Genomic DNA, 23,434 nt, shown 5'->3' with positions numbered 1-23,434 from the left:
ATTTTGTCATGATTAGATTGAAGTTTTTTATTTTTGGCAGGAAAAACACAGAGGTGATGTTGTGTCGCTCTCACTGGGAGTACAAATTTATAGAAGAGATTAGGGGGGCAGTTATTTTGATCACCAAAATGGTTTGTACTGTGTAGGAGGGTTTACTGCCAGGTTCATTTAACCGCATGTCTTCTAGGGCCTGGGTAATAGATTTGTGGTGTGCAGACTGCACACCTACCCTGTCCCATGGTGGGTTTCTCTGCTTCTCTCAGGTGCCAGCTCCATGTCCTGCCTGCCCTCCTGTACAGAGTGGGCAGGGTGCTCCAGGGGTCATCAGAGTTAGTGACTGAGCTGAAGTTCACTCCTTGGCCTGTTATGCATTTAAAAATAATCATTCAAAGAATTCAGCATACACACAACTCTTTCCCACAATACACTCTGCGCAGGAAAAGGTGCAAGTGATAATTTAGATCTGTTTCTGTCTCTTCTCAGGGATAGAGATAGGTATGGTATGTAGTTTTTTGGTCTAGTTTGGCATGTAGTTTTTTTTTTTTTCCTGTCATTTTCATTGGATTCAAAGTAAGTTGAGGGCCTCGATTCAGTGATAGAGTGTGACCCCCTCACAGGGTGCCACTGCACAAATGAGTCCAGCCGTGTTCATTTGACTTCTTAAAAATCCTAAACTTTTTCTCTCATTCTGTTTTTGAGGATCTAAACAGCACTTCAAGTTTGGTATTTGATGGCAGAGCTAACGTAGCCTTTCCTTTGGCTTTTCAGCTGAACCTCCTGCTGTCAGTTTGTAAATAACCCGGCCGGCCAGGCCGCGCGTCAGTGTCTGCGTGGCTGGAGTGGGCTGAGGAGTCCGGGGCCTGCAGGACGCTGCGGAACTGTATGTGGGAATGGCCCTGAGAACCACAGCCGTGCTGCTCACTGCTGGCTGCACGATGAAGTATAAGCAAAGTGTTTGGAAGATCGGTGTTTCCCTTTCAAAAACATCAAAATGCCAAAGATTAATCTGGGAGTGTGCGAACTGCCTTCTTTAAAAGGTCACGAGAAACATGAGTTTTTTAGAGGTAGCTATGGTGGGCGCGTGGGGAAATGGTTCTTAGCAAAAGATGTGCAATGAAAGTAGGTTACAATAAGTAGTGCAGAGAAGAACTTTACAGAAGTACCGTTCATTAGAAAGCTTCTACGAGTAAGGTTTGTCAAAGCACGAAACACTGCAATACTTTGAGCCACAGAGATTCCACGGTGGCTATTTTTTACTTCCAGAAATCTTATTTCTATGCTATATTTAATGAAATGTTTCTCCTATCACTTTGAAGTTTTGTTTGGAGTAGATGGGGTGCGTCTGAGAACACATTTCCTGGGAATCTGGGGTGTTCTGTGTGTTTGATATGAGGTGGTTTTGAGGTGCAAGGACCTCGTGTATGGTCCCGGTGTCTGTACTCCTTGAATTCAGGTGCAGAACGTTCAAAAGCAGGGGTTGGAGCCTCCTTATAATAGATATGCACAGTATCTTTAATGAGAATTGTCACGGTACCACAGTCTGTGTTTGTGAGTGGGAAGCACCAATTAAGGTGTCTTCAGTCTGGTACGTAAGGGAGAGAAGGTAACCTAAGGAATAGTATATTTCATGCACGAAGCTTAGGGCTACCAGCTTTCTGGGCACTGCCTTTAGTTTTGGTAGTTCTTTGAAAAGTGAACACTTTCTTGTCCCACTTTTACTCATTGGCTGTGTCGTGTACCAGCCTTGTGGGGCTCTAGCCCTGTCACCGCAGGATACATTTTACTAACAAAGATTAGGAGGATGAAGATGGTCTACCCCTTGAAATCTACCATATTATATCAGGGATTGTCACATATTACACACATCTATGAGTTTTCCTACAGAAATCTACTTGCTGAGTGGATTGGTTTTGCCTCTGATCTTGGGAACATAAGCTGCTTTTCGGTTCAGAAGGAATTTTGGGTTACTCAAACACTATCTAGGGATGAACACTGAAAAGAGGGTTCTAGAATGTAGCCAGCTGACCTCATTCTGCAGAGAGGTCTTCCCCATAAAGCAGACTCTTGCAATGTGTAGATAGGTTACATATCCTGATGTCTGTCATTTTAAACAGGTCACGTGTTCTTTAGCTCCTTTTAAATCGGTGATGAATGTGGCTTGACAGTCTATTTTGGGAAGGTATAAGGTAAAGAGGGTCCATATTCATTCTTTGACATGAAATGATGAATCAGGAAGATTGTATTTACGTCCACTTACTATTTTAAATACATGTTTAATGAAATAAACTGTAAAATATCCTGTTTTCTGTATTATATGTACATTTGATTTTTTAAATAGCCTTTCCAAAGAAATGAGGGCATGATTATTATACAAATACTGTGACTGATTTAATTTGATGTACAGAGCAGGCTGCGTTCTTAAGGATAAAAATATTTGATGGCACTCATTCTTGTGTTTTGAATCTTTTATTTCTGAAACACTCAAACAGCTTACAAAGTACTGAGTAGGTGATGGTGACCCAACTTGTAGGCTAAATGAGTATTTGTTTAAATCTGTACAGTTTCAAGTGTTTACTTATACAAAAAGTGTACATACTTTCAAATTAATTTAAGATGCTTTATATTATTTGGCTAGAAATTGCTGTTTTTAATAAATGTGAATTTTTTTAAAAATAAAGATTTTTGCTTCCTATTCTGTCCTTATATGTCTGTGTATGGATTCTTTTTAAAAACAAATTTTTAATTGAAAATTTTATTGAGTTAGCTTGTGATTCACATGCAGTTTTAAGAAGAGAGTTTTAAGGAGATCCCGTGTCTCTTTTCCCCAGTTCCTCCCAGTGGTAACTCTTGTGAAAGTAGAACACATCACAAGCAGGGTGTCAACCCTGGTACACTCCACCACTGGGCTGTTCACGCTTCCCCAGTTTTACTTGGGCTGTATGGATTTTTTTGTAAGAATATTATTGTGGAAAGACATTTTTTTTTAATTTATTTTTTTTAAGTTTTTTTATTTATTTATGATAGTCACAGAGAGAGAGAGGCAGAGACATAGGCAGAGGGAGAAGCAGGCTCCATGCACTGGGAGCCCGATGTGGGATTCGATCCTGGGTCTCCAGGATCGCGCCCTGGGCCAAAGGCAGGCGCCAAACCGCTGCACCACCCAGGGATCCCAAGACATTTTTTTTTAAGCCTCTTAATGCTTCATTAGTTGGAAGGTAATTTAATGTTAGGGAAGTAGCAATAAAAATGAGTTTTTATTTTCTCCCTGGTTTAACAATCCCATATCTTTATTTTTTTATTTTTATTTTTTTAAAGATTTTATTTATTCATGAGAGAGACAGAGAGAGAGAGAGGCAGAGATACAGGCAGAGGGAGAAGCAGGCTCCATGCAGGGAGCCCCACGTTGGACTCGATCCCGGGTCTCCAGGATCACGCCCTGGGCCAAAGGCCCAGGCCACCCTGAGCCAGGGATCCCCACCAATCCCGTATCTGTAAATTCTCTTCTGCTATTTATTACCTTAAAAGAAAGAATAGTCAACCTTCGGGCCGTAGAGAATCTTTCATTGGTTGGTGAGAGAATGTTGCTTCTCAGAAAAGAGGAACTTTGTCACTTGCTCTCTGGAGCACTTCTGTCCTGCGGGTGGCTTGGCCAGCAGCTTGACAATCTGCCAGCATGGGGACCCCTGCCCATCTGTGTTTCGGGCCTCGACTCCCCACTCCTCGTCCTCTGGACCTGTCCAGGTCCTTCCAAGTGCACACAACAGGAGACATCACTGTCACTTGGCAGGAAAGGGCTCTGCCCAGAGGAAATGGGGGACTGGGTAGGGACAGACCAGAGGCTCAGAGAACCAGAGGGATAAGAGCAGGAAATACCACGGATGTATATAGTTCTTCAAAGCAGGAGATAGTGTAGACTCCAGTGCTGTAGCAGGGTCCTGGTGTCACCACCACAACCACATTCGTCTTGGGACAGGTTCAGGAAGACAGTCTCTGTGCCAGCTATTGATTTACAGCCTCTCAGCTCAAGACTCTGGAACTGGACCCTGAGAACATTGCTCCTTTGCAAGCAGGTGCAAAGTTAGGCTTTGTAGGGTGCTGGAGGTACGCTGCCGGGCACGGGGAAAGGGGACTCTTGCTCAAACCTCTTTCTTTCCTTCTGCACGGCAGTTGTGGCAGCGTGTGGGGGTCTGGGGACACTCGCTGTACAGTGCTCTTCCTGGTGTCCTCATGGGAAGCTTGCAGCTCCCCAGCACTCCAGTGAAATTCCCCACCAGCCAGCAGGCCACAGCTCCAGCTCTGTCCTCAGCCTTGGTGCTGGTGGGGGGATGAGGGGGCTCTTTGAGGTTCTTCCCTCTGTCCTGGGTACTTGCAGCCTGTCCCTCACCTCCACTCCTCTTTGTTCTGCAGTCCCTTCCCTCTCAGCCAGGGACTCTGCTTTGCTGTGCTTCTCCACAAAGCCGCACTTTTGTGGTTTTGCTACTGCTTGCTCTGATGTCTCTGTAGTTCCCCTGGAGGCAGACAACCTGTTCTTTCCTCTTTGGGCCTTGAGCACTTGGTGAAAGCTCAGTGTGTATTTGCTGCATGCCCTAATTAGTGACTGAATTAATTAGTAATGTTGTGGGCACTGGACAAGGCTCCATTTGCCTCTGGGTGCTCACTGATTGTCACTCAGCAGGGAACCCTTGGGTTGTGTGCAACTGAACAGGTTGGTATTCCTAAACAGCCCAACTTAGTTCATTTTCGTTTTCAGGAGAAGCACCTCTTCCTGCCAAGTCACTGAAGATAGAATGATGGGAAGGGCCCAGGGTATGCCGCGTAGAGGGTGCTACAGGTGGAGGTGGAATTATGCCCTCCCACCCCCACCCCGCGCATTCTTATATTGGAGTCCTAACCCCAGTACCTGGGAACGTGACCTTATTTGGAAATAGGTTGTTGCAGATGTAATTAGTCAAGATGAGGCCCTACCGAGGCGGACCAGGCCCTATCCAGTGTGGCTGGTGTCCCTATAAATAAAGGACTTTGAGGCAGGGAGAAGGCCGGGTGAGGTCTGGGGTGTGCTGCCTCAAGTCCAGGACCCACCAGAAGCGGGCGAGGCTGGAACAAACACAGGCCCCCCCTCGCGCCCCTGGAGGGAAGCTCTCGCACCTCCGGGTTCCAGAAGCACGCCCAGCAAGTTTGTGTTGTGGCGGGCACCCAGCGTGGGCCTCCCGCGGGCGTGCGGAGGGTGGGATCTCCATTCGCGCACCTCCCGGCCACCCGGCTGGCGGCCTGGTTTCCTTCCCAGTCTGGGAGGTGATTCGCTTTCCCTTGTGCAAAGCCCCTGATTACCGTGTGACTCTGTCCTGTTTCTGGTGACGCTGGTGCATAGCCCCCGTTACTCCTATGTGAAGTCTCTGGTCTTTTAAATGTCGGCAGCCAAAGATTTTAAAAAGGGGGCTGACCAAACCAAACACCTCTGCGAGGGCACCTGGGGGCGGAGGGGGGGCTCAGCGGGGGAGCATCCGCCTTCGGGCCAGGGCGTGACCCCGAGGTCCCATGATCGAGTCCCGCGTCGGGCTCCCTGCATGGAGCCTGCTTCTCCCTCTGCCTGTGTCTCTGCCTCTCTCTCTCTCTCACACACACACAAAAAAAACAAAAAAAAACAAAACAACCTCAAAACCCCCTCCGCGAGGCCGCCTGCTGACCAGCTCTGCAAGTTCGTGAACATGTCCTCGCCCTCGCGAGAGGAGGAAGGTCGGCGTGGGAACCGGCTGGAGCTCGCGAGAACCCACGCGGCGGAAGGCCGAGCGCAGGGCCTTGTGGGCGGAGGCGCTGCTTCCGCTCGCCCCCCCCCGGGTGTGTGCGTCTGAGGTGAGCCCGGTGACTGCCCTCCTGTCACAGGAGACAGGTAAGGAGACGGGCTGGCTGCTCGGCCCAAGTGGGCACAGCTTGCGGGCTGGGGTGGTGGCCCCCTCGCCGGGGGGCGTGCCCGCGACCCTCCGTGGTCCTCCACGGTCCTCCGCGGGCCTGAGGACACGACCGGGCCAGCGCGGTGCCGGCAACAAGCGGCCACAAGCGTGGGGGGGAGGGGAGGACTTGCTTGTTGCTGAGACCTTCTTAGAAGCTTCCCCCTCCAGCGGCTGGTAAGGGCTTCTGTGCCCTGCGGCGTCGGGCTCCTTGCCTTGCACGGTGGCGACGTGAGGAGAGCAGGGGAGCCGGGCCGCGAAGGTGGCGGCAGGCTCCGGGGTCGCGGTCGGGGTCACGGCCGGTTGCCAGGGCTGACTGCGAGGAAGGGGTTTCCCTTCCGGTCTTGGTTTAGGGCTGCGGCGCGGGTCATCCTGGGAAGTTGGCGGTGTCGCGGGCGGCGTGAAGGCCACGCCACACGGCCGCCCAGCGCCCGAGTGCCCGCTTTTTCTAGAAACTTCTGCGTGCACCCGGTGCGCAGGCGTCAAGACCTAACTCCGCCCTTCCGGCCCACGTGGGGCTGCGCCCGGAGCGGCCTCCTGAGGAGGCCGGTTGGTGACCTCTGGGGTCTTGCAGCGACGTCGGGGAAGCAAAGCCACGTGATGTGAGGCGCGCAGATGGCGTCTTCAGGACGAGGAGGACGAAAGTCCCCCTAGCTTTCGGCGGCTTCCCTCCCTCCGATCCTTTCCTGGGACCCACTGCACCTTCCTTCAAGGTGACTCATTTCCTGTTTTCCTTTACCTGCGCGAGTTGGGGACTGTCACCCATGAGCAAAAAGGCCCCAATTAGGCAGCCCGAGTGGCTCAGCGGTTTAGCGCCGCTTCAGCCCAGGGCCTGATCCTGAAGATCCAGGATCGAGTCCCACGTCAAGCTCCCAGCGTGGAGCCTGCTTCTCCCTCTGCCTGTGTCTCTGCCTCTCTCTCTCTAATAAATAAAATCTTACAAAAAAAAAAAAAAAAAAAAAAGGCCCCAACTAGCGGAAGGTTTTTTTTTTTAGTGTGTGTCCTTTTGGGCTCCCGACCAGCCCCCGGTGTAGGGGACCTGCTGTAGCTTGATGTTGGCTTGCTGTGTGTGGGTCTCCCTCCGCCTGGGAAGGCGTGGGAGACGGGTGTTTGTGATGAGGGGAGGGTCACTGAGAACCTCCGGGGATATCTAGACCCAGTTTTGCTGACGAGGAAACTAAGGCATAAAGCTACTTGTCCAAGGCCACATAGCCAACAACTGGCACAGGTAGGCCTTGAGACAGCCTGGGTCCTGAGTCAACCCGAGTACAGGAAGGCTGCAAAAGAGCTTCTGCGTTCAAGTGACCAGTGGAAGCACGCGGGACAGGTGTTGACATGTATTGCTGCCTCCTGAAGCGGCTTACTTCCGGAGCTCTCAGGTCAGGGCTGATTATGTTTTTTTCTGCGGCCAGCCACAGATTGTTTTCTCAAACCAAGGAGCTGTGATAGGTCCAAATTACAAATCAATACTCAAAAGATATAAATAGGGCTTTGGGGTTTTCCTTGGTGCTCCTGTTTCCTGAGAGGTTCAGCGGTTGCTGGAGAAGCCCAGTTTGGTGACTGCTTTACTCTGGGAGGTGAGGGTTGTTTTTCAGTTCCAGGCGCTGTACTGGCACAATCTGGGCGTCCTCTATCAATTTTTCCAAATCAGGGATGGTCAGGAAGTTGAGGATCCTACTCATTTTCCCCAGGAGGACCTGTATCTTCCGAGCAGTTGAACCACATTCTACCTCCAGGATGGCTTTCTGCCTCATTGCACTCAGCACCTCTGGCATTATGAACTGTGGGAATTCACAGAAGGCTCGGTGAGGACACTTGCTGCCTGGACATCATGCTTCCCACCCCAGGATGAGTCCCTTTGACAGGACCAAGTCTTCCCTGCAATGTCTCTCCAGGGCAAATCTATGCTCTCAGCCCTCCCACCAGCATCACTTCACTCATTTGGCCTGGGCCTGTGACAGCACTGCTACAGAGATGGGAGCTGAGGCCACACACTCATGCCTGACCCCTAACCAGAGGGTTACCAGCTCCTGGGCCTCTGTATGGCCTGCCTTGTGTCTTCCTGGGAGTGTCTGGCTTCTCCCTGTGGATTCCTACCACAGGGACAGAGGGAGGCCGAGGCCCTATCACAGCCAAGAAGCCATCCACAGTGTCTGCCAGTGGGTCCCACTTCCAGCTTGGGCTCCCTTGGAGCATGTCTGGATTTTGCTGGGATGAGGCACTGCTCCCCAGGGAAGCCACCTCTAGGCCAACTTCTGCCTTGGTTTGTAGCCTATAGAGGCTGAGCAAAGGGCCTCCTGGAGGGAGAAGTAATAAAGGATCGTACCAGTATGTTTGGTTTGTGTATCCACCTTATGAAATGTTTTCATGCACACTATCTTATTTAAGCCTTACAACAATGTGGTGTACATTTTATGACAATAATGGGCATAAAAAGTGCATGAGGCCTGCCTTGTGTGTTGCGGGGGGGGGGGGGGGTGGCAAGGACAGCCTATTCCTCTCCTGAGCTCTAGGACTAGGGAAGGGTCTCAGGAGCCTTCCTTCTTGTCTACTCAATCAGAACTTCAGGATGCACACTCCCCATTTGTAGTGGGTTGAACGGTGGCCCCCAAAAGGTACGTCTGATTCCTAATCCCTAGGACCTGTGAAGGTCACTGTATTTGGAGAGAGAGTTTTTGCCGATGTAATTAATTGAAGGATCTCAGGGTGAGGTCATCCTGGACTTAGGGCGGGCCCTATATTCGATGTCTGATGCCCTTATAAGAGAAAGGAGAGGGAGACTGGACACCCAGGAGGCACAGAGAAGAAGGCTGTGTGACTGTAGAAGATAGGAGCAATGCCTCCACAAGCCAGTAGACGCCCAGGACCACCAGAAGCTGAGAGGAGCAAGGGAGGATTCACCCCTGGAGCCGGCTGGAGGGAGTGTGGCCCTACTGACACCTGGATTTCAGACTTCTGGCCTCCAGAGCTGTGAGAGAATAAGTTTCTGTTTTAAGCCACCCAGTTTGTGGTAATTTGTCCTGCAGCCCTAGGATATGAACACACTTTGCTACTTTCTTGCCTGGCCTGGGCTGAGCTCCCTGAACTTCCAGGGTCTCATTTATGTTGAGATGAGTGTGTTGGGAGAGAAGAGAAGAGGACCCCAGTGGCAGGCCTGCGGACATAGATTTCCTTCCTCCTGGTTTCTGTTCCTGCCAACTGACAGGGCTGATGGGAGTCAGAGAGAAAACACATGTTGACATCTTTGGGGTTTTTTTGTCTGGCTTGCGGCTGGGCTCCTTGAGGATGTCTGTTTCCTCAGCTCACACCTTGAGGTGCTCAGAAGTTAAATGAACGCTTTTGTGGAGCATCAGGTCAGCGAAGGTGGCCGTGTTCTCTGTGGGTTGCAGTGATGCAGAATGTGGCCCAGAGGGAGGCCTGTGGCCTGGCCCAGTGGGTGCTGGCCTGGCAGAGGGAGTTGAGACCTTACCTTGTACTTGGTGCCCAGGTTTAAGCACACGTGTTTCTTTTGGTGTCGGAAGCAGAAGGCGATCTTATCCTGGCTCCTTATTTGTACTTTGATGTACTGGTTGATTTTCAAGGAGATGGACTGGACAGGAGGTGCGTGGACATGAAGAGTTAGATTCCACCAGTTCCAGGCCTTCTGGTGTTTGCCTTTGGGGAAGTAGTAACCCAAGTTTTGGCTCATGCTCAACCTAGACCAAGAAGGGATCAAGCAACCATGGCACTTGGCCTCTTGTGCAAGGGGCAGAGCCCCCTCCTGTGGTGCGTGCAGGCCAGCCTCCCTCCCCTGCCTCCTTCCTTCTCTCTGTCCTCCTGGCCTGGGCTCCCCTACCCCTGCTGACCTGCACAGTCACCTGGGAAGCTTTTACAGAATGCAGATCTGTAGGCCCACACCAGATGGACAGAGTGTGAATCCAGAAGGTGAGGGGTCAGCCCTTCCCCAGTCTGAGCGTCACCCTTTCCCTTGGGTTTTGATGGGCTGAGATTGAGGGAGAAGATGTGGTATCTCTTGTATGCCTTACCTGGGAATTTTTTTTAAGTGCTTTATCTTAGGCTAGGTCCGATGTCATAAAATTTTTTACTCGTGATTTTATGTATGACTCTGGGCAAGTCACTTACTTATATCCTCTGAATCTAAGTTTCTTTGTCAAGAAAATACAAGTAGTTTCTAATTTCCCTAAGGGCATGAAAGTAAGTGTCATTATGGAGAAGAGGCCCTACAGAATGTGGCCAGATACTATGTGAGATAATTGGCTGAGTTTCTTGCCCCCAATCACTACCTGGTACTTCTTGCATCCAGTAGCTTTTTCTACCCTTCAGACATCAGTTTCTATACAAAAGGCCCTCAGGGCAGGTCAGAGAGCTCTGAGAACAAGGTTGTCACCTAGGAAATAGTGTTTTAAAAACTCAAAGAAAAAAAATGAAAAACAAACCCAAAAAGCCAAAAAAAAAAAAAAAAAAAAAAAAAAACCCCAAACTCCACAAAATAAAAAACTCAAAGAATGTTTCAGAAAATATTATTTAAAACGGAAAAAAGATTTTATTTATTTATTTGTAAGAGACACAGAGAGAGAGGCAGAGACATAGGCAGAAGGAGAAGTAGGCTCCATGCAGGGACCGTGATGAGGGACTCGATCCCAGGATCATGAATGACCTGAGCCAAAGGCAGATGCTCAACTCCTGAGCCACTCAGGCAACCTCAGAAAATATTCTTAAGGGGCACCTGGGTGGGATAGTCAGCTAAGCATCCGATTCTTGGTGTCAGCTCAGGTCATGGGATTGAGCCACACGTCAGCATGGAGTCTGTTGAAGACTCTCTTCCTCTGTCTCCTCCCCATCCCCCATCTCTCTTTCTCTCTCAGATAAATAAATCTTTAAAACAAATATTCTTAATAACCAGTTTTGGGAGAGTGAAAATATTTTTTTGGAATTAAAAGCAAAAAGTCTGGTTTTGACTATCAAGAAGAAAGAAAGTATAAAGTTGATGCAAGATGGTAGGCATTTCCCACTCCATGATCACTCAGTGGGGAAGGGGGAAATCCTGAAAAAAATGGAGGACTTACCCCAAAAAGGTGGAGAAAGATTTTGAAGTGGCTGGTAAGGTGGTTTCCACAATTGCCAGAGATGGGAACTTAAGAACTAAGTTCAGTTATCATGAAATATTTAGAAGTTTGGTTTTTGTGCACAGTACATGCATCTCTGAAGCCCTCACCATACCCTCCTCTCTGAGACACGTGGGACAGAGGGGCACTGGGTCTTTCTAAGGTAATTCTCACCAGGAAGTGTAGAGGACACCGAGCTAATAGAACTGGTGGTCACTGTGAGTCTCTGCTCTTCCACCCTTGGGGAAGCAATAGCAACAAGGACAGAGCGCCTTTCCTGAGGTCAGGGACCTGCCTTGCTGCCATCATGATACCCATTTCCCCATTTGCAGCATGTGTGGGTCAGAGAAACGAATTCACAAGCAAATAAGGGAGAGACGTAACCAGTGAGGGAGGCCGGCCATGTGGACTGGGAATCAAATGTTAACCACACTGCCTCTCTGTGGGGAGGGATGTTTGGGACTCATGACCCAAACTTACCAGATTTCTCCATTTTCATCATAGAAGGTGGCATGGCCACAGTTGTTGGTAAGGGCCCGGACACATCTTTCTTCACTGTCTTCCAGAATGATGTATGTGTACTCTCTATCTTTTGTGCTGAGGATGAGCATAGCCAGCCTTCCTGACGGGTAGCTGGAAGACAGTTAAGGCACAAGCAGCCCCATAGAGGATGCGGGCCTTGGGAAAACCCACGCCCCAGCCCTGAACCACAGACTTTTGAGGTGCCATATGAGTCAGTGTGAATGTTCCTGGGCTTCAGTGGATACTGTATCTGGCCTGATCCATCAGGAAGGAGAACTTGGAAGACAGTCTCACTGGGATAGAGAATTAATTTTCCATCATGGGCATGCACCTGGGAAGAAAAGATGAGCTTATAAAAAGTGCACAGGGGCTCACTATCCCGATTCAGAGCATGGGGTTGTCACTAGAGTGCTTGGGATCTATTTACTCTCTGAATGCCCACATTGCCACTCCACCTGTCACTACCCCCTCCCCCCATCACTACCACCACCTTGCTGAGGATTCTGGCTAGGAGACTTTTCAGGGCCTTAGTTTACTTGTCTAGGTGAGGCAGAGGCTGAAATGGATCACTCTTTGTGCATTTTAAATTATCATTTAAATCCTGATGGTTATTGGTTGTTTTACTTTTTTCTTTTATTTTAAAGATTTTATTTATTTGACAGAGAGCACAAGCAGGGGGAGTAGTAGAGGGATAGGGAGAAGCAGACTCCCTGCTGAGCAGAGTGCCTGAAGCAGAACTCTATCCCAAGACCAGCATCATGACCTCAGTGGAAGGCAGACACCTAACTGACTGAGCCACCCAGACACCCCTCCTTTTTTTTTTTTTTTTTTGATGAATATATTTTATTTATTGGAACATGAGTTGGGGGATCCCTGGGTGGCGCAGTGATTTGGCTCCTGCCTTTGGCCCAGGGCGCGATCTTGGAGATCCGGGATTGGATCCCACGTCGGGCTCCCTGCATGGAGCCTGCTTCTCCCTCTGCCTGTGTCTCTGCCTCTCTCTCTCTTTCTCTCTCTCTCTCTCTGTGACTATCATAAATAAATAAAATCTTAAAAAAAAAAAAACATGAGTTGGGAGGAGGGGTGGGGTGGGGCAGAGGGAGAAGCAGACTCCCCACTGAGGGATATGTGGACCTCTATCCCAGGACCCCGAGATCTTGACCTGAGCCACCCAGGTGCCCCAGTTATTGGTTTAGTTTTCTAGGGCTGCTGTAACAAAGTAACACCACTGGGCGCTTTAAAGCTACAGAGACTTATTGTTTCACAGGTGGGGAGGCCAGAAGTCTGAAATCAAGGTGTCAGCACAGTTAGTTCTTTCTGGAGGCTCCAAGGAAGAATTTCTTCAATGCCTCTCTCCTGGGTTTTGGTGATGACATGGGATCCTGGTTCCTTGGCCTGCCTATACATCACTGCGATGTCTACTTCTGTCTCATGTGCTTTCCCCTCTGTGTCTCTGTGTCTTCACATGGCCATCTTCTTGGATGAACCAGTCATTCCAGGTTAGGGCCCCGCCCTGCTTTAGCACAGCCTCCTCTTAGCTACATCCTTAGAGACCAGTTTTCCAAATGAGGTTCCATTTGGAGGCACCAGGTTTAGGACTTAAATGTATCTTTTTGTTGGGGGGGGGGGGATATAATTCAACCCATAACATTAACATTATCTAGGGTTTTTAAAATTTCTTCTCGAATCAGTTTTAGTAAATTATATTGTTCTAGGACATTGTTTTAGGTAGATTTTCAAAATTTTAGTCCTAAAACTGTTGTCATAAGGTGTTTAAGAAAAAACCCTTTATTATCTTCATTCTTTTTATTATGACTATCTTCTCTCTTTTTTTTTCCTGGATAAACCTCATCTGATGATTTGCCTATTTTACTAGCCTTTCAGAGAGCTGGCTTTTGGTTTGATTATTCTATTTGTTTCCCACTGTATCAATTTTTAGTCTTATTATTATCCTTTATATACTTTTATCTTCTGTGGGTCTTCTATAGTACTCAATTTTATTTTTCTAATTCCTTGAATATATTGAGCTCTTTGGTTTTCATCTTTTTTCCTTTTTGAAGGTTTTATTTATTTATTCATGAGAGAGAGAGAGGCAGAGGTATAGGCAGAGGGAGAAGCAGGCTCCCTGCATGGAGCCTGATGTGAGACTCGATCCCAGGACCCTGGAATCACAACCTGAGCCAGAGGCAGATGCTCAACCACTGAGCCACCCAGGCGCCCCTCATCTTTTTTCTTCTTCACAATCCTCCTCTCCTTCTTAATATAAGCATTTAAAGTATAGCGTTGCTCTCAAAATACCATTTTAGCTGTTTCCCACGTGTAGAGATGTTTACCTTTCACTCCATTTGAAATATTTTTGAATTTCCAATATGATCTCTTCTTTGACACACAAGTTATTTGCAAGTGAGTTTTTAAATTAGCAAATGCATGAGTTGCTTTGGGTGATGTTATTATTATTAAAATTCATTGAGGTAAGAGAGCATAGTCTATGTGATATCAGCTGTTTAGTGTTTGCTGAGGCTTGTTTTATTTTGTGGCCAGTGTGTCATCAATTATTGGAGCTGTTTCACATATGGTGATTTCCTTGCGAAGGACACATGTCCTTGTCTTGCGTTCCCATCTGGGCATTAACACCCAAGTGCCTGGATTATCAAGATGCACTGTTCTCCCACTTCTCGCCCTCGGCTCCCCACCACACCATCCCACCTCACTCACACCCTGCTCACGCTCTTACTCTTCTGATGTTTCAGTTTCTCTCTCTTTCTGGTGTTGATGATTTTTCTTCCGTTCTTACACACTCTGCTCTGCATCTGATGCTTTTTACATCTCATCTACATTTCTCAGATGTTTGCAATGGGAAGGTTTTTTGGGTCATCTAGTGTCCCATGTTGCTCTAAATGGAAGTCAGTGGTTCTCCTACTATTATTTTTAATAGTTGAAGACCCCTTTGTTCAAGAAAGCTTACAGCAGAATATCCAAATCTAGGACAATCAAAAAAAAGACAACCATCTGAAGAGCTGGAGCTGTGGGCACCTTAGGGCATGTCTTGGAATGCCTGGGAACATAACCATCTGGGTGAAAACCACTCCTCTTGAGGTTACAAAGGTCTGAAAACTGGTTTCATCCTCACACCCACTGAGGTGAACACTTTATTTCTAGCACGAGGACCCTACGAAGTAGGCATGATCATTGGCTCCCCTTAAGGTGAGGCTAAGGAACTTACACAGATTTATCCAGTGGGAGGAGAGCCAGAGCCCAGCCAGAGCCCACCCTTGCCTGCAGGCTCGAGGAACATGCCACCTCCGACCATTAAGCTCCTAGCTACTTTCCACATTCAATCTACAAATCACTGCTCTTTTTCCCTTTACCCTAAAAAAAAAGTGCTTTGTAAAGATATTTGGGGTTGGTTCGTTCCTGATGGCCTGTAGGAAGTTTCTGGATATTGCTCACAGGAGAGGATATTTGTATTTTAGGTCTTATTTCCAGACATTCCCTGAAAGCCAGACCTTATCGAGATGCTTTCTGCCTGTCAAATTCAACTGTCATGTAATGACGTTTTCCTAGTGATGAGGACCCCACAGGCAAAGCAAAATCTCTGACGTAGAGGTGGAGTGGTCACATTTTCCCTCACTGGGAATTATATAAGTGGTTTATCTAAATAAACCCAAATCTCACCTCTGTTTGCATGGGGACAGACCAAGTATGAAACTAGGAGCTAACAGGTAAGAGAGAAGGGACTCCATATCTGGCCCTTCCTTCAGTTCTGCTGTGGAGGAAACTTGGCCTCTCAGGCAGAGCCCTGTGCTATGAAAGAACTCCTGTCTGTCCCTGAGCCCTCCCGCCTGCTGTGGAGCTGCTGCTCCTGGGCTGGCCAGGCTGGACTCGGCCTGGAGGTCAGCACACACTTACAAACAGGGTTACCTGACTTAGCAAGCTACCTAGAATTTAGTGCCCATCTGTAAAAAGGAAAAAAAAAAAAACCCAGTGTCCCATTCCTCATGGGCCTTTTGGGCAGCCTGACGTGTGTGGCACATTAGGAGAGAACCCCTGCTTAAAGGTCCTGATGAGAACCTTCTTCCCCTTGGCTGCAGGAAGGACATTTAAGATTGAATTGGGGACAGATATGCTGCAGGAGCAAAAGCTCCGAATTCAAGGATTGTGGGAAACACAGAGTTCACCAGCCCAGCTAGAGTAAGAAAGCAAGTAATGGTTTCACAGATATATTAGCGATGAGGAAGCTGAAGGCCTCTGAGGGTTTCTTACACCCTCACCATTCAATGTCTGGTACAGCCTAGAGAGGCTTTCCCTTGAGTTCTCTGTCTGCTCTCTCTCTCTCTGGCCCGTCTACAGCCAGTAGTTCTGGCTGCTTTACCGACTTCCCTTCATGCAGGCCCACGAGATGAAGGGACACTGAACCTTCCCTTCCTTCCATGGAGGCTGAAAGAGTCATACCTTGGTTGACAGTGTTGATTTCTGGTTCTCTCCTACTTTTGCCCCAAGGTGAGGTCACCCTCATTACATTAAGATGTTTGGTTGCTTTTCCTCTTAGCAGACTGTTTTCATTTTCTTCCAGATGCACGGCAGAAATACAGTTCTCAGCTCTCTTGCATCCGGGTGATGTCATGTGACTTCTTTTGGTTGATAGAATTTAAGCCTAGACCATGACTTCACTTCCTGGTCGCAACAGGACACAAAAGACTCCAAGATGGCAGAGACCCGTAATGAAAGAGCCCAGATCCCCAGGAGCTAACCTCAAAGAGACCACTCAAAAGAGCTAGGAGACTCAAATCAGATGTGACATGAGCAAGAAACATACATCTGGTTATTAAGCCTCTTAGCTTTGGGAACTGTTTCAGAAAGTAATGAGCTCTGTGTCCATGTGACAGCTATTTAAGATTTTTTGGGTCTCACTCTCTTCACCTGCAAAGTGAAGAAAGCAATACCATACTTACCCCATGAGATTGTTGGAAAAAGCTCAGTTTACATTACACATAGACATGCTTTATAACCTGCATGGCGTTACACAAATGTGAAGTTCCATTAGGCTTCTTGTGTTCTCTAATTTAGTAAATAGTAATGCAGTGTTTACACAGCTGCTCAGGCCCAAACTCTTAGATTCATCCTTTTGTCTTGTCTTTCTCTCACATGCATTCAATTTAACAGAAAGCCTTTTTGATTCTTCCTTCAGAAAGTGTCCTCAATCAGACTGCTTTCTACCACCTCAACTGCCACCACCCTAGTTGAGACGCCCATCATCTGTCACCTGAATTGGTGCCCTGGCTCTCAGCTGAACATCCTGCCTCTCTTCTTGCCTCATTAAATCTATTCTCCATACCTAACCAGAAAGGTTCTTCTAGAGCATAAACCAGATGATGCTCTTCTCCTGCTCCAGATCCTTTTCATGAATTCATCCTTAGGATAAAATCTGATCTTATTATGACCCACAAGGCTCTACCTGACCAGGGCATCTGAGCTCATTCCCTATCCTTCTGTCACTTGCTGACAGCTATTCTTGAGCTGTTTGCTCTGCCCCTCATCTCTAGATGTCTAGACTCAAATGGTACTTCCTCACCTACCCTGTAGGTATGAGAGCAGTTCTCTTAAGCCAACAACTCATGAGTCCTTATGCTGCTTTATCCACGTTTCCTGGTGATACTTGACATGGCACTGAACAGGATTGTTACATGTTGGCTGCCTCTTCAACTGGAATGTAAGTTCTATGGGAACAGGGGCTTTGTTTGTTCAACCTTGTATCTCCTCCAGCACCTAGAAGAGGCCCTGGAGCATAGTATGTTCTTATTTTATGTATTCAGAAGGCATAAAACATGTCACATCTTCCTAATTCCCACTTCAGCAACTCTTTTTTGAGCTTCAGATGTGGTTGTTAGCTCTCTCTGAATGACTCTAGTATTTTGAAATATTTTCCTTTATGTATAGAATCCAAATATTACAATATGGATTTTTATAAATATATCATGTGTTTTTTTTAAATAAACTTTATTTTTTAGAGCATGTCACAGCAAAATTGAGCAGTAAGTACAGAAATTCTCATGTGTTTTGTCCCTACACACATCCACAGCCTCCCCTGCTATCTATACCCTGTACCACAGTGTCCGTTATAGTCAATGAACCGACACTGGTACATCCTTATCGCCCAGAGTCCATAGGTTACATTAAGGTCACTCTTGGTGGCTTAGATTCTGTGGCTTTGGAAAATGTATAATGGCATATATCCACCATTATTGTATCATACAGAGTATTTTTACTGCCCTCCATGCTCCACCTATTCATCCCTCTTTTTAAGCCCAAAGTAATTACTGATGTGTATAATTTGTCTTATAGTTGGAATGAGTATATGACTTGTGTCATATGGTAAGATTCCTACAGCTTGTCAGGTTAGTCTCCTTGACCTAGTAGTATGAATTTAAATTTCTTCCATGTCTTTCTACGGCTTGATAGCTCATTTCTTTTTAGCACTGAGTAATATTCCATTGTATGGATGTACCACAGTTTATTTATCCATTCATTATGTGATTGATTTTTGATGTAGATTTTATATCTATAAGGGGATGGAACTATACATGATAATAATCCCATCCAGTTGCCTAAATCAAGCCCTGCAGGGAGAGGAGTTTCAGTGAACCCTAGTAAAAACCCCACTTAATCTGCCTATAATCCACACACTCAGATGTACCTCTGTATGTTGAGCACATTTTTCTTATTGTATTCACGTTGTATGTTAGCTTTGACAGCTCCCTGATAATATGTGTGTCTCATCCATGCACAAAATAAAAACACCACTGTGCTGCCATACTTACCTTAATCGTGCTCTGTATCCATTCTGTATCTATTTCAACTTTCTTCTTAGGACGAACAACAACAGGATGACTTTTTTTTACTTCAGTCACGGCTGCCCTGATTTGTGGGGGTTGATTCCATAATTGAAATGTGAAAGTGGACGTATTTGTGGCTCTGGCATTGAGTAAGTCTGGTAGAGAAGAGAAAGAAAGTTTAGACCTATCTTTCTCAGGGCATCAAAGAGTTTGAGGTTTGAGATACAGGCTATATCCACCCTCCTCACAATAATGAAAGCTGCCAGATAAGTAGAACAAGCCTTTAGAGAGAAATGTAAGCACTGAATTCCACCTTTCTCATTTTTTGCATTCATTCATTCAGCATATATTTATCAAGGGCTTACAGTGTGCCAGCTCAGTGTTAGATGCCAAACACCCTGGTGAAGACCACACAGTCCAGACTTGGGGATGCCAGAGGTGATTTACCAGCCACATGCCAATAACAAGTGTGGCTGCTAATTCTGCCAATTTAAAAATAGGCGAAAGTGGAGAGTCATTTAAAAAAAAGAAACATACTTTAAACATGTTATTTTTTTTAAACATGTTATTTTAACTTAAAAGGCAAATATGTATTAGCATGCCATTTTAAAATGTAGGAAACTTTGTGGATAGGTCTGATGACGGGCTCTGTGATGATTTTTGCCCAAAGCATGTTCATAATTTATTATCTATAATTTCAGTTTTGCTAGTTTCTAAATAGTCTGAACACAGAATTCCAGACTTTAAAAAAAATGCTATCGGGATCCCTGGGTGGTGCAGCGGTTTGACGCCTGCCTTTGGCCCAGGGCGTGATCCTGGAGACCCGGGATCGAATCCCACGTCGGGCTCCTGGTGCATGGAGCCTGCTTCTCCCTCTGCCTATGTCTCTGCCTCTCTCTCTCTCTGTGACTATCATAAATAAATAAAAATTTTTAAAAAAATATTTTAAAAAAATTAAAAAAAATGCTATCTATTCCCCAGTATTCATTCATTCATTCATTCATTCATTCATCAGAGACATAGAGAGAAGTAGGAACATAAGCAGAGAGAGAAGCAGGCTCCATGCAGGAAGCCCAATGCGGGACTCAATCCCGGATCCCGGGATCATGCACTGAGCCACCCAGGTGTCCCTATTCCCCAATCTTTAATGTATGTTTTGTCTGCATCTAATTTAAAGTAGTTTTTAATTTTTTAAATTAAAAAATATTGGGCAGCCCTGGTGGCTCAGCGGTTTAGCACCACCTTCAGCCCAGGGCCTGATCCTGGAGACCCAGGATAGAGTCCTGTGTTGGGCTCCCTGTGTGGAGCCTGCTTCTCCCTCTGCCTGTGTCTCTGCCTCACTCTCTCTCTCTGTCTCTCATGAATAAATAAATACAATCTTAAAAAAAAAAAAAAGAAATCATGTCTCTAAAAAAATAAAATAAATTAAAAATATTTGTTTATTAAGATTTTATTTATTTATTTCTGAGAGACACACAGAGAGAGAGGCAGAGACACAGGCAGAGGGAGAAGCAGGCTCCCTGTGGGGAGCCCGATGTGGGACTCGATCCCAGGACCCCAGGATCACAGCCTGAGCCTGTCCATGGCATCAGAGAAGCAGGGGGAGCAGAGGGGCCAGAGCAGCCCAGTTCCCTAGGCAACTGACTAGGTCCAGGGGGAAGTCAGTTAAGAGAGCTTACTTGTGGGCAGCCCTGGTGGCTCAGCGGTTTAGCGCTGCCTTCAGCCCAGGGTTTGATGCTAGAGTCCCGGGATCAAGTCCCCCATCGGGCTCCCTGCATAGAGCCTGCTTCTCCCTCTGCCTGTGTCTCTGCCTCTCTCTCTCTCTGTGTCTCTCAAGAATAAACACAATCTTTAAAAAAAGAGAGCTTACGGTCCCACCACCAGGGTCAACTCTGCGGGAGGGGGCTAATGGGAGCACGTGACCACTGGCTGACCTCTAGAGCCAGGCCATCAGAGGCTCCTAACCTGATCCCCTCCTTGAAAGGTACCCTCTGTCCGCCCACCATTCTCACAGCTGGAGCCATTTTCAAGGAGGCCACCCTGAGAGAGCCGCGTGTGGTTCAGACCACCTGAACAGCAGGCTGGGACTGAACCCAGTACGGGCCTCTGTGCAAACTCTCAAGGTCCTTGCGGGTGGGCATGAACATCTACTTGTCTCTTGGCTGCTGAAGAAGAGCCTCGTAAGTTCCCTGGCTTCTGGGGACGGCCACCTACCAGTCTGGAGTGGCTTTTCTGGAGTGTCTCCTTGTCCCCCAGCTTCTAATTTCACTTGGAGAACTCCCAAGTTTGGGAACAACCACACTGGGGCCAGGAGAGCTCCCAGAAGGGACCTGAGCCAGCCCAGAGGCTGAGGCAACATCTGGGGAAGTGAAGCTTCCACCAGGTAGGGGGTGTGCCCGGCATAAGCTCTGTACAGGTGAAGGCCACAGTGAGGCCGGGTCAGAGGTGATGGGTGACACCTCAGACGAGGGCCAGAGTGTTCCCTCATTCCTTCATTTAGTAAAGATGGATTGTGGATGTGGGTGCTGAGAAGTGTCCTAGGTATCGGGGATTGCTGTAGTCTCTGCTCTCCGTTCTAGTAGAGGAATGCTGAACAAGTGGACAGACACAACATAACATGCCAAGTGGCCAGCAGTGCTTCCAAGAAAAGTTAAGCAGGGTGAGAAGGGTCTACCCTGTGTGTGTGGGTGTGTGTCTGTGCATGTGGGTGTGGGTGCACTGACTTATACAGGGTAGCCAAGGAAACTATTTCTGAGAAAGTGACAGTTAAGCAGAGACCTGAGTAAAGTGAGGGAGTGAGCCACAGGGATATTGGAGCAAAGAGTGCTCTAGGCAGAGGAATAGCAAGGGCGAAGGCCCTGTGGCAAGGGATGCCTGGCCTATTCCATGAGGAGCAAAAAAAGGCAGTGTATCTGGAAAGGGAAAAGTGAGGACCTTCTAAGCCACGTGAGGGCTCTGGGCATTTTCCTGGAGGCAAGGGAGGGGCAGTGAGGAGTTTTAAAAAGATTGTTCTGGAAACCATGTGAAGGAAGGACTGAGAGAGGAGAAGAAGGAAGTCGGGGAGACTAGGGAGAGCTGCTTCTAGGGGAGAGATGAAGGCACCTGAGGAAGAGTCAGTGAGAATGGGGAGGAGGGTTGGGAGGTGGGAAATGGAGACTCTAGAACCACAGCATGTCTGAGGGACGAAAGAAGCCACGGAGTTGAGCTCAGAGAGGAAGCTATTCCTCAGGAAAACGAGACAGAGGTGGCAGGGCAGGGTCACTGGGAGACCTGAGTGGGCAGTTTGGGAGTGGTCTCGGTCTCTGTGAGGAGCACTTCAGCCCCAGTGACTGCTTACAAATGATGATGATTTGTTAGAGGGAAGAAGCTGGAGTGAGCCTGGCCACCGTCCCCGAGTATCAATTAGAAATTAATAGAAAACCTTCCTGAAAAGGTAGAGATAAAAGAGGACATTTATATGCCCATGTTGTTTCCCTGTCAGAATGCTCAAATCCTGGACACTCGGGTCTGTGCTGTACTTTCAGCACTGCCATGACGAGGGTGAGGCTCTAGGTCACCTTTCTGAGCCTCGCTGTCCTTAAAATGGGGTCATGCTGTGGATAGAGACCTTCGGGGTTACTGTGAATAGTGCCTGCACAGCGCCGGGCGCCCCATAGAGGGGCCATACCTCTGTGGCCTTCTTGCAGGGAGCTTTGAGTTTTGATGGCTCATGATTCAGGCTACGCAGTGTTCTCCTGCCTCTTCCCCCAGCCTAGATGGTTCTCAACAGGAAAGGCTGCATAATTTGAGGGGCCCCATGCAGAATGAAAATGCAGGGCTCCTTATTCTAAAATTATTAAGGATTTCAAGACAGTGACAGCAGCAGAGCATTAAACCAAGCACAGGGCCTATGTATGGAGCCCTGTGTGCCTGACCGCGGGTCCTCCGCCCATGCAGGACGCCTGGGCTCAGAAATCCGGAGCCTGCAGAGACGTGGGGTTGTGCGCCTGGAATAAGGAATGGTCTGCGTACTGGAGTGAAATGAGTTTGTATCTTAAAAGAGGCTGGGAGATTCTTTTGGGGACTGGTTACAGCCAGAACATGGAGTTGTCTTTTATTTATATGAAATGTTGCTTCTTTGTAGAAAAAGCTCAAACCTTCTAGGCTTCAGTTGTCCAAAGGGGCCAGGGAGCTGGCAGGGGTGGTGGTAAAGCAGAACGGGGATCCGGCCATATCAGATCTCATTTTCCAATTGGAAGTCCTACCCTGGGTGTGTGACGGTAGAGTATCCTGGGAGGCCTTAATTCCCAAAGGAGCAAAATAAATTGTGCATGCCTATCTCCATTAAACAAAATGCTTATTGAGTACCTATTGTGTACCTTGCTGAGATGCCACGGGATGGAAGACACAGATGTCTACAGCCCCGAGGGAACAGAACTCTGAACAGTAGTAGGCATAGTGGAATAGATTGTTTGTTGTGTTTTGGCAGCTGAGCATCTGAACCCCCCCTCCTTGTTTTAGGGGGCACCCCACTGTGTGAGTCTTGGTGGGAGATAGGGCCTTCTCACTATCAAAACCGAAGGCAGTCTTTCCTTCCTCTCCTTGCCTCCTAACTCCAGTGAGGACATGACACCTAGGCTTAGAAGGCCCCCACTTTTTCTTCTGTAGACACACTAGCCTTTTGTTCATTGAACACGCCAAAGGGATGAGCCCCGGGTCTGGCCTGAGAGGTCTTGGGCAGAATGTGGCTGGTGCCCAGACAATGGCTGGGTGATCTCAGGCAAGTCTCCTAGCCTCCCTGAGCTGTAGCTTCTTTATCCTGCTTCACGTGGTTACAAAGATACATTTGAATCAGATAGAGTATGTGAAAGTACTTAGTCCATAGCAATTATTCTCGAAGAGTTAGGTCAAGGGCATGTCAGTATCGGGGGATTGGAACATGGTCTTGGGAAGTACTGAGGCTCAAGAAGAAGCACCAGGACTGGTTAGCTATGTCTGCCATGGGTACTTTTGCCATTTCTATGTTAGCTGGATCTAGTAATCTGAAAGG

General features: G+C 47.6%; 3 protein-coding genes across 21 annotated transcripts in view; 2 read left to right on the top strand and 1 right to left on the bottom strand.

Annotated features, from left to right (window-relative positions):
* Window positions 1–2,703, top strand: part of COG3 (component of oligomeric golgi complex 3) — a 67,678-nt gene extending 64,975 nt beyond the window's left edge. For all 3 annotated transcript variants that reach the window (XM_025478255.3, XM_049099515.1, XM_035704566.2), the window contains one exon: window positions 769–2,703. In XM_025478255.3, coding sequence (XP_025334040.1) covers window positions 769–798 — 30 coding nt within the window. In that variant the 3' untranslated portion in view covers window positions 799–2,703. The remainder of the gene's footprint in view (window positions 1–768) is intronic.
* Window positions 2,704–5,865: 3,162 nt separating this feature from the next.
* Window positions 5,866–23,434, top strand: part of CBY2 (chibby family member 2) — a 102,891-nt gene continuing 85,322 nt past the window's right edge. The window contains exon 1 of one of the 4 annotated variants that reach the window (XM_049099521.1): window positions 5,866–5,882. The gene's annotated coding sequence lies outside the window, so the exon portion shown is untranslated. Of the gene's footprint in view, window positions 5,883–6,505; window positions 6,659–7,305; window positions 7,325–23,434 lie in introns of those variants that run through there. The other 3 variants (XM_025478269.3, XM_049099520.1, XM_049099523.1) reach the window with 3 other exon arrangements.
* ERICH6B (glutamate rich 6B) overlaps window positions 7,268–23,434 on the bottom strand; it is a 56,167-nt gene continuing 40,000 nt past the window's right edge. For 11 of the 14 annotated variants that reach the window (XM_025478257.2, XM_025478262.2, XM_035704568.2 and 8 more), the window contains 4 exons: window positions 18,391–18,560; window positions 11,531–11,903; window positions 9,415–9,599; window positions 7,268–7,726 (listed from right to left, as the gene is read on the bottom strand). In XM_025478257.2, the coding sequence (XP_025334042.1) occupies window positions 7,511–7,726; window positions 9,415–9,599; window positions 11,531–11,903; window positions 18,391–18,560 (944 nt within the window). In that variant the 3' untranslated portion in view covers window positions 7,268–7,510. Of the gene's footprint in view, window positions 7,727–9,414; window positions 9,641–9,754; window positions 10,333–11,530; window positions 11,904–18,390; window positions 18,561–23,434 lie in introns of those variants that run through there. The other 3 variants (XM_025478265.2, XR_003147948.2, XM_049099519.1) reach the window with 3 other exon arrangements.

This window comes from Canis lupus, chromosome 22 (genome assembly GCF_003254725.2).
Source record: "Canis lupus dingo isolate Sandy chromosome 22, ASM325472v2, whole genome shotgun sequence".
NCBI classification, from domain to species: Eukaryota; Metazoa; Chordata; class Mammalia; order Carnivora; family Canidae; genus Canis; species Canis lupus.
The sequence above is the reverse complement of the archived record's forward strand: the minus strand, read 5'-3'. Positions and strand labels throughout refer to the sequence as shown.